At 51.2% G+C, this 17817-nt stretch overlaps 1 protein-coding gene across 8 annotated transcripts in view; it reads left to right on the top strand.

Moving 5' to 3' along the window:
* nhsb (Nance-Horan syndrome b (congenital cataracts and dental anomalies)) overlaps positions 1 to 17817 on the top strand; it is a 73826-nt gene that overhangs the window by 51537 nt on the left and 4472 nt on the right. The window contains exons 1-10 of one of the 8 annotated variants that reach the window (XM_072699114.1): positions 1059 to 1400; positions 4701 to 4853; positions 5266 to 5399; positions 7037 to 7081; positions 7553 to 7597; positions 8390 to 8452; positions 11989 to 12184; positions 13798 to 13929; positions 14237 to 17236; positions 17639 to 17762. In XM_072699114.1, coding sequence (XP_072555215.1) covers positions 1307 to 1400; positions 4701 to 4853; positions 5266 to 5399; positions 7037 to 7081; positions 7553 to 7597; positions 8390 to 8452; positions 11989 to 12184; positions 13798 to 13929; positions 14237 to 17236; positions 17639 to 17762 — 3986 coding nt within the window. In that variant the 5' untranslated portion in view covers positions 1059 to 1306. Of the gene's footprint in view, positions 1 to 1058; positions 1401 to 4700; positions 4854 to 5265; positions 5400 to 7036; positions 7082 to 7552; positions 7598 to 8389; positions 8453 to 9451; positions 9776 to 11988; positions 12185 to 12280; positions 13326 to 13797; positions 13930 to 14236; positions 17237 to 17638; positions 17763 to 17817 lie in introns of those variants that run through there. The other 7 variants (XM_023801084.2, XM_072699103.1, XM_023801085.2 and 4 more) reach the window with 7 other exon arrangements.

Genomic DNA, 17817 nt, shown 5'->3' on the forward strand with positions numbered 1-17817 from the left:
TGGTGCCGACAGCTGGTTTTTGGGTTATTAGCGAGTCCTGCTAACTGGTCTGTTCCGGGTCGGAGAGGAGGGAGGCTGTGTCTGGGTTTTCACTCGCTGCGGATCCTGCCTGAAGGACTGCGTGAAGATACCTTCAGCCATTTCCGTCCGTCCCAAACGCCACTGTAATTGTGCAGGACCACAGGGCAAATTGAGAAGTGTACCAGTGGTATTGGTGCCCCTCATTCTTCTGGGCCAGGGATCATGTCCCTGTGAAAAAAGGGAACCTTGGGGTTGGAGGTCACAGTGTGGGACGAGCTGAGAAAGGCACGGTGAATTGGGAGTCCTCTGTGACAGCATGTGGCAGAGGAATGTGCTTCTGATTTATTACGACAAATGAATCACCTTCATTGATTTCTGTCATTTCAATTTGTAAAAACAAGTGGTTCAGTTCAGGATTTTCTTAAAATCTTCATCGCGGCAGGGTTGGGGGTAAGACTGCACCACTCTCTCCTGGTATTTTTGATCACCGGTGACCTGACCGTCTCTTATTAGAAGGTGTGGAGCTTGTCGTGCCTCGTGTGTGTTCTGTGTGTGTTCTGTGTGTGTTCTGTGTGTGTTCTGTGTGTACATATGCGCAAGGTTCTGGCTGCTAAGGCAGCAGAAGGTCACTCAGGCATCACCAGACACGAATACTGATGTGTTTGTGCCGTGGAGGGAGGTGCGATCATTACGCATCAGGCACTTTCTTAAATATTCCTGCCTGCTCTTCACCTCTCGGCTAACAGAGTTGGATCTCCGTAATGACATTAGATACAGCCCCCCCCCCCTCCCCTCAGTTCTTAATGTCATTCATATGTGAGGCCGACTAACACACTGAGATACCAGAGAATTTCAGCTGCATGCAAAGGAATACAGCAGCTTTTAGCTTAATGGGCCAGACCGGCATGTTAGTCTGGGGGATACCCTGTCTGAGAGAGCCCTACACTGCTGGAGAGATACCAGCAGCTGTATCAGTCTGTGAGAGAGACTGAGGGCAGCGTCTCATAAGCCTAGTTTTTGAGATGGCGAAGCAGATACTCTCCTGGCTGGGAACTTTGGGGCAGACCGTCCTGGAAGGGCCCCGCCGAAAGGCTGCTGACTCTGCAGCAAGCTTGCGGAAAAGGAGGGGTGGCGAAAGAAAGAGAGAGAGAGAGAGAGGTAGAGAGAGGGAAAGGTAGAGAGAGGCAGCACGGCAGAGCCTCCCAGATGCCCTCTCCTGCCGGAGCGCACGCCTGCACAGGAATGAACCGCAGCCCTCCGCCACTGGCACGGAACCCGCTTAGACATGGGTAACTCGCAGCAGCGGCTGTCCGTCCCACACCTGAAGAGGAAGAGGAGGAGGAGGAGCAGGAGCAGAGGACGGAGGGAGGGAATAGAAGGTACGGCCGGGCCGGGTGGAGACGGGGTCGCTGGTGCCGAGTGGGACGCCTCTGGCGAGGACTGCGGCTTGAGGAAAAACTATGGAGGGCACATGGAACGGGGCTTCTGGTGCGGGGGGGTGGGTGCCTTCTGTGTCATGGTTTATCCTTGAAGTAAGAAAGTCCTCAGAGAAGCTGAGTTATGCATGGTGCCTGCATGGGTCATTAATCACTGTGTATAAAAGGGTCTGAATCTCACACAATCACACGGGTCCGGACATCACATCATGCGCTCTCTTCACAGACGGAGGCATTGGGGGACACCATGGCTATTTATGTGTCTCTAAAAAGCATCCTGTTACAAACTGCTATGTGTCACGCGATCAGATTCATAGGCAGTAGTGCATGCTTGGTTCATAGGGACGATCGCATTCGAATAATGCGTGAAGGACGTGGCAGGTCCTCCAGCGGATGTTTAAGAGCAACAATAATATTCCTGATTGCTGCATTCTGGGATCTCTGATGTCACAGTAGATTATCCTTCAGTTGCATTGCGGGGGGGGGGGGGGGGTACCTTCAGACTCCATCTTAGGAATGCCCCTCTGAGTAACTTGAGAGTAGCCTAAAATCATCCCTCTCATTCCCTACCACCGCCAAGCCTGCTTTTCAGCCCCCCCCCAAATTGGGAAGGTCATCTCCAGCTCGGGTTCAGGCCCCGGTGATGAATGGCTCAGGTATCAGGTGTCGCTGGGGTGCATTGTTGTCCTGGCTGCACCACGGGATAAAGGTGGGCGCATTATCATGCTAATCTGCTGCTATCTGACCAGCCGCATTTTCCCCTTTTCAGGGGTTAGCCCCCCCCCCCCTCGTTAGCTCCCTGGGCTCACTGATGGCCGAGATCAGGGATTTTTAAAGTGTGTGGGGGGGTCTTGTTTCGCTTTCAGATGCAGGGGGCCTGCATTCTTTCGGAAATGGTGCAGTCCTCTTTCCAGGCCCTGATCTTGCCTGTAATATGCTAAAGATGGGGGGGGGGCAATTTCAAACTTTGTACAGGGTATAGAAAAAAAACCATGAGACTGACAAAGTGACCCAGCATCCAGGGCCTTCTGTGACTCCAGGGCCTTCTGTGACTCCAGGGCCTTCTGTGACTCCTCTTCCGGTGTGTTTATTTTCCCTCCAAAATGTGCAGGAACATTCCCTACCTGATGTCTCCTTTAGAATTGGCCTCTCAGCTCCATCCCAGGTGTCTAATGACCTTCTAATTACCTTCAAACCAGTCTTCATCACCTTCACCCTCCTCACGCAAGACGCCTACTTTTTTTAAAAAACCCCCCTTCGGTGTTTCATGGGGAAACATGTCTTTTGCATCTGGTGGCTAATTACACTTTGATAAAGATTAGGTGAATCCAGGCAACCACACAAATTAAATTTATGGATACTGATGACTCCAGGTTCCTGGGACTGACTCCAGTCTGGGCGTTAAAGGCAAACATATACGGGCTAGAGTGTGCGAGAGGAAAGATGGGGGGACAGGAAGCTGCCTCCCGATGTCTCCTATTCTGCAAGGCGGATATTAACGGCAAAAGTGAGACTGGTTGTCTCTTCTATGATTGGCCCTGGCCGCGTTCAGCTAGAAAACATATATCTGTGAAAAGTGTTCTTGTAATGGCGAGCATGTCAGGTTCAGGCCAAATGGTACTCAGGTGAGTTTCTGTGTGAGAAGGATGGCACGCAATGTTTTTTCAAAGAAATTTCGGTGGAGCGTGAGACAGATAAAGGAGGCTTTTAGAATATTGTCTGCTTTCGTTGAATTGCTCGTGCAAAATGTACGTGCTCAGTGTGTCTCTGTGTTTGACCCGAATGGCATCATCCTGCTGTTATGTATCAGAAGAGATGGACTTTTTCAGAAAATAAAACAACGAACGAGCTCTGGACGGCATGTGACGCAACAGGAAGTCACTGTGGCAGGAATCGCTCAGCATGCTGACTCTCGTTGCTCCCATCCAGGATGACGTCCACGCCAGACTCGAGCTCTGCGGCTTACCTTCAGGCTCATTGCCAGGTCCCCCCCCCCCCCCTTGTCGTAAACATTATAATCGGCACGTTCCACTTTGTGCGTCGCCTGTCCAGATGTCACTGACCAACCTGGTTGGCTACTGTTTCACAAGGCTTATTTTTTATTAATTTCTCCACAGATTAGTAAATGACACATTGTTTCCCTGATGAAGGGCTTTAAATCTATACAGTAGCTGGGTACAGCAGTGCTTCAGCGCCCCCTCTGGTCTGTTTCATCAAGGAAAAACATGGCGTTATGCTAATTATCTCACAGTGGCTGAGGCAAGTTTATGATTATTTCCCCAAAAAGACTCCCATTGTTAGCTGTTGGTAGCTACCGATGATGCAAAAGAACTTCAGTAAAGTCTGTTAGTCATTCCGACTTTATGCACCCTGAGGTCTAAGCGTGTTTCCACACCTATGGCTGGGTGCGTGTGTGAAGCCTGAGAGGCTCACGTTCACCTTGATACGGAGGAATTCTTCTCGCTGCACAGATCGTAAATTCAGGCTCCTCCAGATTCTGTGAGGGTGACCATACCGGTGGAGTGAAGCAAGACTGTTTGTCCTGAGTCTTGCATGCCCGCCCCCCCCCCCCCCCCAACTCCTAGCGGTTGGTCTGTCCCGCCAGGTTGCCTTGCCCCTCTTCCAAGTGAGGGACTTGGCTTGGCTTCCCAGGATGCAGCAGCAGCAGAGAAACCGGGAACTGACTCGGCTGGGTGTTTTCTTTGATTTCAGAGAATACCAAAGTTTCACAACCGTGAACAGCTCATACGCTTCGAATAGACACAGACAACATGAGGATTTTTGGCTCTGAAAGCCATTTGAGGCCTGTTGTGTTACACAGAAATCAGAGACTGATGAAGCTCTGTTTTTTATAGTTTTTAATTTGTTAAATATTATTACATGATATATGATGTTTTGGACTTTTCTTCATCTGAGTCTGATGTTGAATCCTTATTAATTTGTGAACAAATGCTGATGAGTAATACCTCTGTGGCTCAACTGTTGATTCATCATGAACCTGTATCGTGTCTGGCTAACCCATTCCCGGTCCATCATGAACCTGTATCTTGTCCGGCTAAGCCATTCCCCGGTCCATCATGAACCTGTATCCTGTCTGGCTAAATCAAACTCTAGCTAGTTCTTGATGTATCTCTCAGCAGATGGCCTGACCCATTGCTGATCTGCTCCACAGGACATGGCTAACCCAGGCTAGCCCAGGATAACCCAGTCTGCCCTGACCCTCCTCTTCTCCCCTCCCTACAGCTGTGTCCAACCTGGATGTGGAGAGCAAGCTGACAGCGCATTACCAGGCTCCATGGCACCAGCAGCGCAACGTTTTCCACCCCTCCAGCAGGCCACCATGTGTGGAGGAGCTGCACCAGCACGCCAAGCAGAGCCTGCGAGAGCTGCACCGAGGTAAGGCTGCTAGCCAATCAGTGAAGCAAACGCCCAGCCAGCCAGCCAATCAGCAACTCAACCTGTCATCCTTTTGATAACTTATAATGCTCACTTGTGTTTGTGTGTATACGTAAATATATATGTATGTATGTATACAGATACGTATAACATAATAATCTGACCACAGAATATATAGGAAAATGTTTCATTTTGAGGATGTTTTCCATTCCCTTTAAGAGCAGGGCCCTGCGGCTGCCTGAATGAAGGCCAGCACTGCCCCCTAGTGTTTGTAAAGTATATGGCAGGATGTCAGGATTAATTGAAGATTACACAGAGAATTCGGGGTTGAAGCCGGGCACTGGAGTCTGGGCCCAAGGCTGTTTCAGTGAAATGGCATGAGGTGTTTCTCACGTGTCTCTGTGTGCCCCAGACCAACAGCAGCAGCGTTCGAGCAGCCGGGAGCGCCGGGTCACTATCTCCATCTCCATGGCTCCCCCTATGCCCAGCTACCCTTCGCCACGCAGCCTCCGCCACCGCGAGCAGAGGTACCGCCACCTGAGATCGGTAAGGTTCCGGCAGACCCTCCGCACCCAGTGGACAGCTCAGAATCAAGCCGGTAGCCATGCATTTTAGAACTCCCACTGCTGAATATGCAAAACAGACACAGCGTGGGACGTCTTACTTCCTGTGCAGTTAGCAGTTGCTTTGATACTTCATTGATGTTCCAAAGGAAAGGCCTGGGTGCGCATTAGCCTGTCAGTGCCTGGTTGCGCATTAGCCTGTCAGTGCCTGGGTGCGCATTTGCCTGTCAGTGCCTGGGTGCGCATTAGCCTGTCAGTGCCTGGGTGCGCATTAGCCTGTCAGTGCCTGGGTGCGCATTAGCCTGTCAGTGCCTGGGTGCGCATTTGCCTGTCAGTGCCTGGGTGCGCATTAGCCTGTCAGTGCCTGGGTGCGCATTAGCCTGTCAGTGCCTGGGTGCGCATTAGCCTGTCAGTGCCTGGGTGCGCATTAGCCTGTCAGTGCCTGGTTGCGCATTAGCCTGTCAGTGCCTGGTTGCGCATTAGCCTGTCAGTGCCTGGTTGCGCATTAGCCTGTCAGTGCCTGGGTGCGCATTAGCCTGTCAGTGCCTGGTTGCGCATTAGCCTGTCAGTGCCTGGGTGCGCATTAGCCTGTCAGTGCCTGGGTGCGCATTAGCCTGTCAGTGCCTGGTTGCGCATTAGCCTGTCAGTGCCTGGTTGCGCATTAGCCTGTCAGTGCCTGGTTGCGCATTAGCCTGTCAGTGCCTGGTTGCGCATTAGCCTGTCAGTGCCTGGTTGCGCATTAGCCTGTCAGTGCCTGGGTGCGCATTAGCCTGTCAGTGCCTGGGTGCTCATTAGCCTGTCAGTGCCTGGGTGCGCATTAGCCTGTCAGTGCCTGGTTGCGCATTAGCCTGTCAGTGCCTGGGTGCGCATTAGCCTGTCAGTGCCTGGGTGCGCATTAGCCTGTCAGTGCCTGGGTGCGCATTAGCCTGTCAGTGCCTGGGTGCGCATTAGCCTGTCAGTGCCTGGTTGCGCATTAGCCTGTCAGTGCCTGGTTGCGCATTAGCCTGTCAGTGCCTGGTTGCGCATTAGCCTGTCAGTGCCTGGTTGCGCATTAGCCTGTCAGTGCCTGGGTGCGCATTAGCCTGTCAGTGCCTGGGTGCGCATTAGCCTGTCAGTGGATGCAGGGAAGGGCCCTTTAAATCACTGTTTGATGTCTTTCCTGCACTCGACTATGTTTCTCTGTTTCGGTTTATTGTGCTCGTCACTACAAAAGAAGAGCATGTCAAGTTTTGTTGACATTGACGGAATAGTTTGAGTGCCCTCTAGTGGACATGGTCAGGCTCATGATCGTAAACACCCACACGGTATGCCGGCATACCTAGTAGAGTGCACCGCATGGTGAAAGTCTGAGTTCTGGGCTCAGTACTGCATGTGCCACCTCAGGAAAGCCCGGGGTTTCGTGTCGGCTTGGCTATGATCAGCAGACAGATGGTGAAATCCAGTAAAGGCAGAACCTTGTACGCGCGCGTGCTCTGAGAGTGTACGAATGCCAAGAAGCCTGCGCACACCAAACAACAAAGAATGACTATCAGTTCACAGTGCTCTTAAGTCATGCCAGGCCACATGCGTCGATATTCATGTTGTTTTCTTGTTCCCACCTGATTGGTTCCCCTCAACCAGGAGAAGCCAATGAGAGAGCCAGAAATTCAGGCATCACAAAAAAAGGTACAGGCAAGAGTGCTCTGTCACTTTCTGTCCCTTAGCCTCAACTCCCAGGCGTGCCCTGGGGAAATATCTGTGCCACATGTTTACAAAGGAAACTGCACGCACAGGTCATCTGCTCAGCCATGAGCTGCCTCCATTGTTTTGAATTTCACAAGCGCATTATTTTTGCCTGCATTTGTGCCTCCCAGTGGTGTAGCATATCTGATTTTTTTGCTATTTTCTCAATTTAACTCGGTCATATGCCTGGATGACCAGATTTTATCATTTTCAGTGGCTAAAAACACGCCCCGGATTCGCCATTGACGTGTGAAGGACAGCACAGGGTCATTTTGTCACCGCTGTCTGCGTGCATCATCTCATGAAACCCATATCTGGTTTTTTTTTTACTACGTAAGCTCCCTTACTTGCCACCACCTGCCCTTTTCCATCATGGCTGATGCAGCTTTTTTGACTTTATATCCCACGCTGCAGGAGCGGCCCACAGGGGAATCCGACTTCCAGCAGAAACCGCGAAAGGTAAACAGGGCTCTTGCTCCTTCAGCCCTGTGTTGTTGCTGCTTTGTCAGTCATCAGAGCGTCGTCACATGCCCTGGTCACCTCTGCTGTCATTCTGCTTGCCCTCATTGGTTGATGCAAGCCATGTTATCGGCTGATACACATTCCTAGTAGTATCTGAGCAAAGAGAATCCTGCCAGTTTCCCGTGGGACTTTGGACAACAGCCACACCACATGTTTAACAAATTTGATGATGTGAAATTTATCTTTTGTTTCATGCTCTGTTTCTTATCTTAATTCCTCACGGGCTTTCTCATAGTGTACTGCCTCAGTTTTACACCATCAGAAAAAAAGTTCTGTCTGTTCATTTGTATACGTGTGTATTTGTAAGATATAATATCTATACTAGTGTTTTTTTTACAATCCTTAAAAAATCACAGTTTTACTTTCTACGAGTCGGATGCTGGCATCACCTTGTTTGACCTCTAACCCTTCAGTTCCATGGGCAAGGACAACTACAGCATGTCTAGCACACCTGCGAGTCATGTTTTTATTGCAGGTTTCGCATGTCGACCAGGAGGGGGCGCTGATACCCTGAGGGGGTTGAATTAGGGCTTGTGTCTGATCAGGAAGTGCAGTCAATCCTTTGCTGTACATTGTGTGTGTGTGTGTGTGTGTGTTTGTGTGTCTGTTTTGCCATGTTGTGAAACCCCCTTTGCATCTGTTATGATTTTGCTCATTATTCCATCGTTTTGTCTTTATGTTGACACATGTCGCCATTTTCTTTCTGTCTGTGCCGTCTGTGTCTTGTAGTTTGAGAAAACGAGGTCCGCCTCTCCCGTCAAGTGCTGCCACTTTGCTCCTTGGAGTAGAAAGGTATTTACTACCCCCCCCCCCCCCCCATCTTCCTCTGATGTGATTGGTCCCCTTCTGCCCTCACCTGGCTAATAACTAATGTCTGCTTGTCACTGTGATGTTTTTACCCACCAATAACCTCGTCACTCTCAGTGAACATCCAGTGTTTCCTATCTCTCTCCCTCCCTCTCTCTCTCCCTCTCTCACCCCTTAGGCACTGGTCTATTGCTCATATAACAATAAGTGAATAGGACAAGGTCGAAAGGCTTAAAGGGACATGATTGTTCCCGCCATAAGTTTGGAGCATATACATGTTCCCCTTGTGTTCCAAGTGTTTTCAAAGTGCCTCTAAGTTGCATGTGCAAGTGGAGGTGTATGAATGAGTGACCCCTAGTGGACGGCTGCATTATTTCAGGTGGCCCTCAGGACCGACGGTGCACTTTGTGCAGTTTTGAAGTACACTTACTACCCAGTGCTGTTTGCAGTGTTAGGACAGCAAAGAAGAACATGGAGTGGATTTCAAAGTCCACCAATTAATTGTATTTCTGTTCATTCTTCCCCCTGAGCAGTTCATAGTTGTTTGAAAGTGCACTGTATGCGGTTTTAATCACTTGAATGCCTCTTGGAAAAATCTCAGCCAGTAAAATTCACTCCCTTCAGTTTGACACTTTCCTTTGAATGTTCAATCGTTCATTCATACTGCAGTGCTAAATGGAGTATTTGGTCACATTCCTTCTCCACTGTCGGGCAGCGTGAAGGCGGCAGCTTTGAGGCGCCTTTCTCAGGCTCAGGTTTGGGTCTGGGTGGTTCTGGTGAGGTGTCCACCTGTGCCGACGTTCCTGCCGGCTGGCCAGGGCGGTCGTGGTCCCCTCAGCTGTCACTTGCTCCATGAATGACATTCTGTAAGAGCCTGATCTGGCTTCCTCTTTTTCAAATGAAGATGGTCTCTGGCTAGAACCCAAAGTCCCAGCTTTGCTTTTTCACATCGCTCTGCCCCCCCCCCCTCCCTCCCTCCCTCCCTTCCTTGCTCCCTCTCTCACTCCCTCTCTCCCTCCACCACAGTGCCATTATTATTCTCGAGGTGGATCAGCTGGAAATGCACTCCCTCTCATTTTGTTTCGCCGCCGCGTCAATAAAACTTGGACGTTTCCAAGGAAACCGAGGGCTTTTGTGGCCGGAGCTTTGTGAGGACCTCGCTCGTCCACTGGGGGAAGCGGCGCACAAAAGCCTTTAGGGCCCGTCCTAAATTAGAGGCCACGCGAAGTTGGGGAAGGCGAGGACGCGATCGCCTTCTGCGTTAGCGTTAGCAGCAGCGCACATGCACTCGCTTGCACACGTGAGGAGGTAAGCATGCGGTTCGCTCTCGCAGCGGAGTGGGTGGGGGGGCGGATTCCCAATGTGGATCTGTTGGTGGTGCTCTGTCTTGTCAGAGGTGGATTGGTAAGAGCCCCATTTACAGATAACCTATGAGAACAGGCTAAGAATCCAGCCTTCTTAGACCTGCTAGCTTAACAGAGTCAAGATTTCTGTGATTTCCCCTGATACAAAAGTGCCGGTGAGTCTGTTACTCCAGAAAAAAGTTTGAACATTTAATAGCTGAACTGATAACAATCGAGGGCTGATTTTGCAACTGAGGGCTGATGGTGACTGAGCATTTATAGCAACCGAGGGCTGAGTGCAATTGAAGGCTGATTGTGATTGAGGGCTGAGTGAGATTGAGGGGTGATTGTGATTCAGAGCTGATAGTGATTGAGGGCTGTTAGCAACTGAGGGCTGTTAGTGACTGAGGGTCAACTGTGATTGAGGGCTGATAGCGATTGAGGGCTGTTAGTGACTGAGGGCTGACTGTGATTGAGGGCTGACTGTGATTGAGGGCTGATAGCGATTGAGGGCTGTTAGTGACTGAGGGTTGACTGTGATTGAGGGCTGATAGCGATTGAGGGCTGATAGCGGCTGAGGGTCGACTGTGATTGAGGGCTGATAGTGACTGAGGGCTGATAGCGACTGAGGGTCGACTGTGATTGAGGGCTGATAGCGATTGAGGGCTGATAGCGGCTGAGGGTCGACTGTGATTGAGGGCTGATAGCGATTGAGGGCTGTTAGCGGCTGAGGGTCGACTGTGATTGAGGGCTGATAGCGATTGAGGGCTGTTAGCGGCTGAGGGTCGACTGTGATTGAGGGCTGATAGCGATTGAGCGCTGTTAGCGGCTGAGGGTCGACTGTGATTGAGGGCTGATAGCGATTGAGCGCTGTTAGTGACTGAGGGTCGACTGTGATTGAGGGCTGTTAGCAACTGAGGGTCGACTGATTGAGGGCTGATAGTGACTGAGGGCTGTTAGCGGCTGAGGGTCGACTGTGATTGAGGGCTGATAGCGATTGAGGGCTGTTAGTGACTGAGGGCTGACTGTGATTGAGGGCTGTTAGCTAGAGTGACCGGCATGTGGATTCACTGCAATAAGCCCCTGCTGTGGACCCGTCACGTCCTGCATGCTAAAAACCGCAGCCTTCATATTTGTTATGGCTCTGTGAGGTAATCCAGCTGTGTGTATAAGGAAGGCTGCCACTCATCCCATCACGTGTTCTTGTTCATCCCTGTTGATTTCCTGAGGAGGCAAGAGTGTCAGATTTTCTGTTTCCAGCCCCCCACCACGTGTTACGGTTCCCACGTTACACAACAGGGGCTGCAGGTCCTGGCCACCATCAGCCGGAGCCATGTTAAGGTTCCCACATTTCACAGCGGGGGCTGCAGATCCTGGCCACCATCAGCCAGAGCCGTGTTAAGGTTCCCACATTTCACAGCGGGGGCTGCAGATCCTGGCCACCATCAGCCAGAGCCGTGTTAAGGTTCCCACATTTCACAGCGGGGGCTGCAGATCCTGGCCACCATCAGCCGGAGCCGTGTTAAGGTTCCCACGTTTCACAGCGGGGGCTGCAGATCCTGGCCACCATCAGCCGGAGCCGTGTTAAGGTTCCCACGTTTCACAGCGGGGGCTGCAGATCCTGGCCACCATCAGCCATTTATGTGATAAAATTTGTTCCTTAGAACCTTCCAGACTCTACACGGGCAGTAGATAAAGGACTGAGGTGCTCTAACTCTTCTTCCATATGCTTTTCTCCTCATTTTCTCCACTGACCCTTTTTGTCTTTCCTAGCTCTTGGATTTTCCCTCTTTCCTCTCTCCTGGTTGTCATGTGATCCGATTGCAGGTTTCTGGTTCAGTCTCTCCACTTAGATCAGCTGGGATGGTGCTGCAGCTTGCAGCCCCAACCGCTTTTCTTGTCTCTAAGGCGAAGCTGCCGGGGGACTCGACTTTCAGTCTGATCACTCAAATGCTTTGCTGATTGGTCCATCAATGTGTCATGTGACTGTGGGTGGGAGGTGCTTACACGGGACTTAACAGCTTTAACATTTAACTCGCTGGCTGTAGTTGCATGCAAACCATCACCTCCACTCTCACCCTGCCCCCCCCCCTCCCCCTCCCCCGTTCTGAGCCCCAGTAACTCTAATAACACCATTAACCGGATTAACTGAGCAGCATTCATGTGGATCTCTTCCAGGCCCCAAATCCTTCAGACCCCGACATGGACGTGGTGGCCCTGGGTCACAGGCCCAGATGCCCCGTGCCTAACATTCCCTCCACCCTGGACAAGCAGACTAACTGGTCCAAAGTGTTGCCCCTCCCCACTCCGGAGGAAAGGATGAAAGCCGACTCCCAAGTGGTCTCCTCATGCATTATCCCCATTAACGTCACCGGTAAATTAGTGCCCGGCCAAGTCCGTGTCGTCCTCTGCCTGTCTGTCCAACTTTGTCCACGGGAGAACTCTGGTCAAAAGGTCAGGATCGAGTCTTCATGAAGGATGTGCGTAATTCTGATGTTCTAGACAAGAGGAGCTTCACTTTCATGGTGTGCTTAGGAAGTGCCGTTGCTTCACGTATATCACACATTCCAGCGCTCGCCTTGGACATATCAACATACCGGTCAGTGTCCCAGCTGAGATTTGGGTTTAGGATAAATCCTGGCTGATTACAGCATTCTGAACCATGAGCTTTGGCCAGAGTTTTCTTGTCACATGTTGGCTGCCTTGTGAACCGCCTCTAGAGTTTTCTACTGCCTTTTATCCAGTAATTTCCGTACTGCTCAGAAAGACACTCTCTCTTTTCTAAGCGCACATCTCACCTGCTCCATGGAGTTTGTGCAGTTGTTTTTAGTGAGGATGATGATTTTCCACAGAGTTATATCTTGCTTAAAACCCCCCCAACAGAACCCACCTGACTTCATTGAAGTTTCTAACCAGTCACAGGCTAACACCAGACAGCGCTGATTTCCTGCTTTGTTACTCAGCTGGTCAGGGAGCATTAGTCCGTCAGACACACCTTCTCCGCTGTACTTAGGCAGTACTGTTTGCGTTGGTTCAGTTCAATTTCACAGTAGGGGGGTGGTTGTCCGCCTACTAAAAATGTGCAAGTCATTGTATATGGAGCACCCCCACCCCACCCCCCCTTCATCAGAGATGGTTCTGTCCGTGCCAGGGACTGAGAACCAGAGAGCCGACGCTATGTGCATGCCAATTAGTTTCATTAGAATTATAAAAGGGCCCAAAATTTATTTACCCTCAGCTGAGTAGTGGGAGGGGGGCTGACAGTAGTACATGAATGGAAGCTGAGTCAGAGAGAAGAAAAAAACTCACCAGCTGTAAACAAAGTATGGTAAGTGCCCCCATTGTGAAAAGCCTGGTTTGTTACCACATGACAGTCAGGGAGTGTATGTGTGTGTGTGTGTGTGTGTGTGTGTGTGTGTGTGTGGGAGTGGGAGTGGGACAAAAAAACCACAACTCAAAAACACATCACTGCAGAGTGAGCAGTCAGAGCAGGACGTGGCCTGGTCCACTGGCAGGTAGGGTTACACTCGCTTTCCACTCCGTCACTCACCCACCTGGCCGACCGCAGACTGTGATGGGTTGCTATCAGCTTGCTTAGCTACACAACTAGACATAGTCATAGTTATAGTCTAGTAGGTATTGGTATCGCTGTCTCGAGATTGTGGAGCAGGTCAAAACCATATTCCTAGCGTTTGTGTTAAACAGTAAGGGACTCTCCCTCCTTACAATTAATTCATTTAATCCTCTCATAAAGCAAATGCAGGGAAAGTAGTGAATTAATGAATGCCATTGCTAATTTCATTACTGAGGCACCAGCCTATGTTGTAAGATCTTGTAAAATATCCAGGGAAGGACAAACAACATCGGCACTTCTGAGGCAAAGTGCTGGGGGGAATGAAGTGTGTCGTAATGGTGCGGCTTTCCGGGTGGGGGGGGGGTGCATAGTGCAGGTGTGCTGGGGTCTCTGACGTGCCGTCTGCCTCCCAGGAGTGGGCTTTGACAGAGAGGCCAGCACCCGCTGCTCGCTGGTGCACTCCCAGTCGGTGCTGCAACGCCGGCGTAAACTCCGCAGGAGGAAGACCATCTCGGGCATTCCCAAACGGGTGCAGCAGGATCTAGGTACGCCTCCCTGCCGCTCACAGCCCCACGTCCAGGTGGTGATTCAGTGGTGCCGTGGCATGACATCAGCTAGTAATTATGGTGACAAATCGTCTGGGAGCGATGCGCCCATGTGTCACTCTTTGTGTTTGTTTTCCTAGAAGTGTCTGATCTTGTACGTTAATATCATGTTAGACATACTGAGCACTGTCCTCAGTGTTTTGTTGATATGTGGTATACCATATATAAGATATGACTAGGAAAGATGCAAAAGTGGCAAACAATGATTCATAAAGAGATTTAACTGTGTTCCTCCTTTATCCCTCAGACTCAGACGAATCTCCAGTGGCCAGAGAGCGGACTGTGATCGTACACGCCAACCCCAGCTTCTCCCTGGGCCACAGAGAGCTGTCCCTGAGCGGTCGTCTTAACACCAGGGACTCGGGGTGCCAGACCGAGGATTTCCTAATAGCGGCACCCTCGCGAAGGCGGATTCGTGCCCAGAGGGGTCAGGGTGTCCCAGCGACACTCTCGCACTCCACTGGCAACATAACCTCGCTGCCAGACAGCTCCGACGCCATGTTCGCGGCTGCCGCCAGCACCCGCCTGCGCTCCCGCAGCTTGCCCCGAGAAGGTGGGCGGCTTGCAGACGAGGGCCACGAAGACAGCGATGACGAAGGGCTTTCCCCGTATGAGGCAGAGGAGTTCCAGCCAGGACTAGTGGAGCGGGTTCTAAAGGATGAGGAGGAGAGCACTGATGATCAGGCCGTGCCTGAACACCAGCTGGTAACACTCACCTGTAAGCCATGCTCGGGGAGTCCAGAGCACACTTGGATTGAGCGGGGGAGGTCCCGGCTCCCACGGAAAATCGACATGGGAAGCTGTGAGATTTCCTCCAGCTCTGACACCTTCAGCAGCCCCATCCACTCCGTCTCAACTGCAGGAGTGCTGGGCAGCCAGATGGACCACAAGGAAGACCACCAGTCCTCCAGTGGCAACTGGAGTGGCAGCAGCTCCACATGTCCTTCCCAGACATCAGAGACCATCCCCCCTGCGGCATCACCACCCCTAACTGGATCTTCACACTGTGACTCGGAGCTGTCGCTCAACGCAGCTATCCATACCCACGACGACTCCGCGGGCTTCACGATTGACCCCTACCCACCCGACACGGCACAGATACGAGGCCACCGGGCCAGCTCTTTCACCTCCACTGCGACAGACCTCCTGGACGACCCCGGCATGAGCGCCACAAATGATGGCGAGTGGAACTATATGCACCATCAGCACAACGTGTCCTGCCACCAGGACTTCAGTCCTCCGCATTCCAAGGAACATGCAGGAGGCCTAGAGTGTCCCAGTTTCACAAGTGTGGCCACCTACGACAGCTTCATGGACAAACCACCGTCTGAAAAGGCAGACTCCAGCTCACACTATTCTGTAGACACAGAAGGATATTATACCTCCATGCACTTTGACTGTGGTCTTAAAGGTAGCAGAAGCTACGTTCAAAACTATGCAGCCTTGAGCTCTGACAGTGGCCAGAGCGTGAACGTTGCACCTAGCATGGGAAAATACAGTCAGCTGGACTACTGTGGTACCAGAACGCTGGGAAGGCGCTGCCTGTCCCTAAAAAAACCAAAGGTGAAGCCAGCCCCACCAAAACGTAGCTCGTCGTTGAAGAAATCAAGCAGTGGTGAAAACGCTCCTGGGGAGAATGAACCAAAGATAAGCAGCGGGCGGCACCTGCAACTGTCTTCCAGGGAGATGAAGCTGCAGCTGGACTTGGCAAAGTCCTCGGGTCAGCTCGGCATAGACGAGGAACCAGGGGAGACATGGGGCATGGCGAATGCTGCCGAGATGACCGACTCCACCTTGTTTGGTCCCACAGATACACACTCCTTTAAGGACGAAGGTGCAGTCCAGTCTGACTATGCAGATCTCTGGCTCCTCAGTGGGTTGAAGTCTAATGATCCCTACCGATCGTTGTCCAACTCCAGCACTGCTACGGGTACGACTGTCATTGAGTGCATTAAGTCACCTGAGAGCTCGGAATCGCAGAATTCCCAGTCTGAATCAAGGGCCACAACACCTTCGCTTCCTTCTGTAGAAAACGAGTTCAAGCTTGCCTCTCCTGAGAAGCTAGCTGGCTTGGCATCACCCTCCAGTGGGTACTCCAGCCAATCGGAGACACCAACATCTTCCTTCCCCTCTGCATTCTTCCCCGGACCCTTGTCCCCTACCAGTGGCAAAAGAAAGCCCAAAGTCCCGGAGAGAAAGTCCTCCCTCTCATCTGTGCAGCAACAATTGTCCTCCAGAGATGGAAGCACCTTCTCCAAAAGAGACCTTGAGCTGCCGATCATACCTCCAACTCATCTTGACCTAAGTGCTCTTCACGTTCTTAACAAGCCTTCAGCCCACAGAAACCAGATCCATGCTCTCCACCAGAGCAAACAGAAAGTAGCTGCAGCAGAAGCTAGGACACCTACAGCAGGAGCAACCAAGTCGGAAGTGCCTGGACCGGTTCCCATGGCTATAACCCCCTCTGTGCTCCGTTCAGTCCAGCTGCGTTCTATCAATAGACCAACTGAAGGAGGCCAGAAGCAGCCCAGTGCTGAGGCCTCTCCCAGGTTGATGTGTCCCACTGTTACAATCGTCAGCCCACCTTCCAGCAGCCTGTCACTGGAGTCTAACAAGTTCACAACCCATCACCCCCACGAGCCCCCATCTCAGGAGTACTGCGAAACACTGTCTACCCAGGGTGACAGGCCGCTGTTGAAAGATGTAGCATATCATGAAGACATGACAAACAAGCAGGAGAGGTGCGGCCCACAGCCCTTCTGGGCTATGACAGCATTCAGAACCCCTTTGGAGCCAATGCACAAAGAGCTGGACCATTCAGAACCATCCCACCTCGAAAATACCCCCATGAAAACGGCTTCTGAAAATACGTCACACCCTACGGAGAAGAAGGAAGACGTGGAGGAAACCACAAGGGGTCTATCTCATAGCAACAGCCTGGAGATGGATCCAAATGTGCCAACAGAACCCGAGCAGGCATCTGAAGCCCCCTTCCTGTGTCTGGCTAAAACAGGTTCTCCCCCTGCCCTACACAGCATAGCAAAGGTGTCCGAGAGTAGCCCGTGCGGCAGCCCCGACAAAGTGCCTGTAATTCCTTGTCAATCACATACACCGCAAGCTTACACAATCAGCGATACGAGTAGCAAAGAGGAGCAATGCGAGACATCAGGAGTTTCTACCGGAAGTGCCTCACAGGATAGCAGGGAACAGGAGACGACACCAGACACTGAGGATTACTTCAGTAAAGGTGAACTTTAACTTTCTTCTAGCTTCATACCCAACTTAAAACATTACATGTTTTTGAAGATTATAAAATAATGGTAGATGAATTAAACATTGTGCTGGTCAATCCCATCCAGAGTATCCTGGAATCCAGTGCTTCCTAGGATAAGTTCCAGGCTCAGTGCAACCCTAGATTAGATAATCTGTTATGGGACATAGATGGGTGGGATGGTTTCAATTCAATCCTGAGACAATAGGATTTAACCTTGTGTTTTGTTTTTAATAACATATTGATCAAGTTTCACTAGCAAGTGGCCAGCATTTGAAACATTTATGTGTAATAAATGTAACGAGTGCTGTTTCTGGACCTATGCTGAGGAGATAGGTGGTGTGATGTCATGTGGAGGAACCTTCCCCTTTTTTCCAGAATCTACACCCAGTGACAGCTCAGTGTCCCCTTTGTATGAAGAGACAAAGGCGGAGGACGACAGTGTTTTCCTGTCGCCTACAAAAGCACGCACAACTGAAGATCTCTTTGCCATGATCCACAGGTGTGTTTTACCCCTTGAAAGCGTCCATCATTTTATCCTGTACAGGGGACAGGGC

This window comes from Paramormyrops kingsleyae, chromosome 1 (assembly GCF_048594095.1).
Source record: "Paramormyrops kingsleyae isolate MSU_618 chromosome 1, PKINGS_0.4, whole genome shotgun sequence".
NCBI classification, from domain to species: domain Eukaryota; kingdom Metazoa; phylum Chordata; class Actinopteri; order Osteoglossiformes; family Mormyridae; genus Paramormyrops; species Paramormyrops kingsleyae.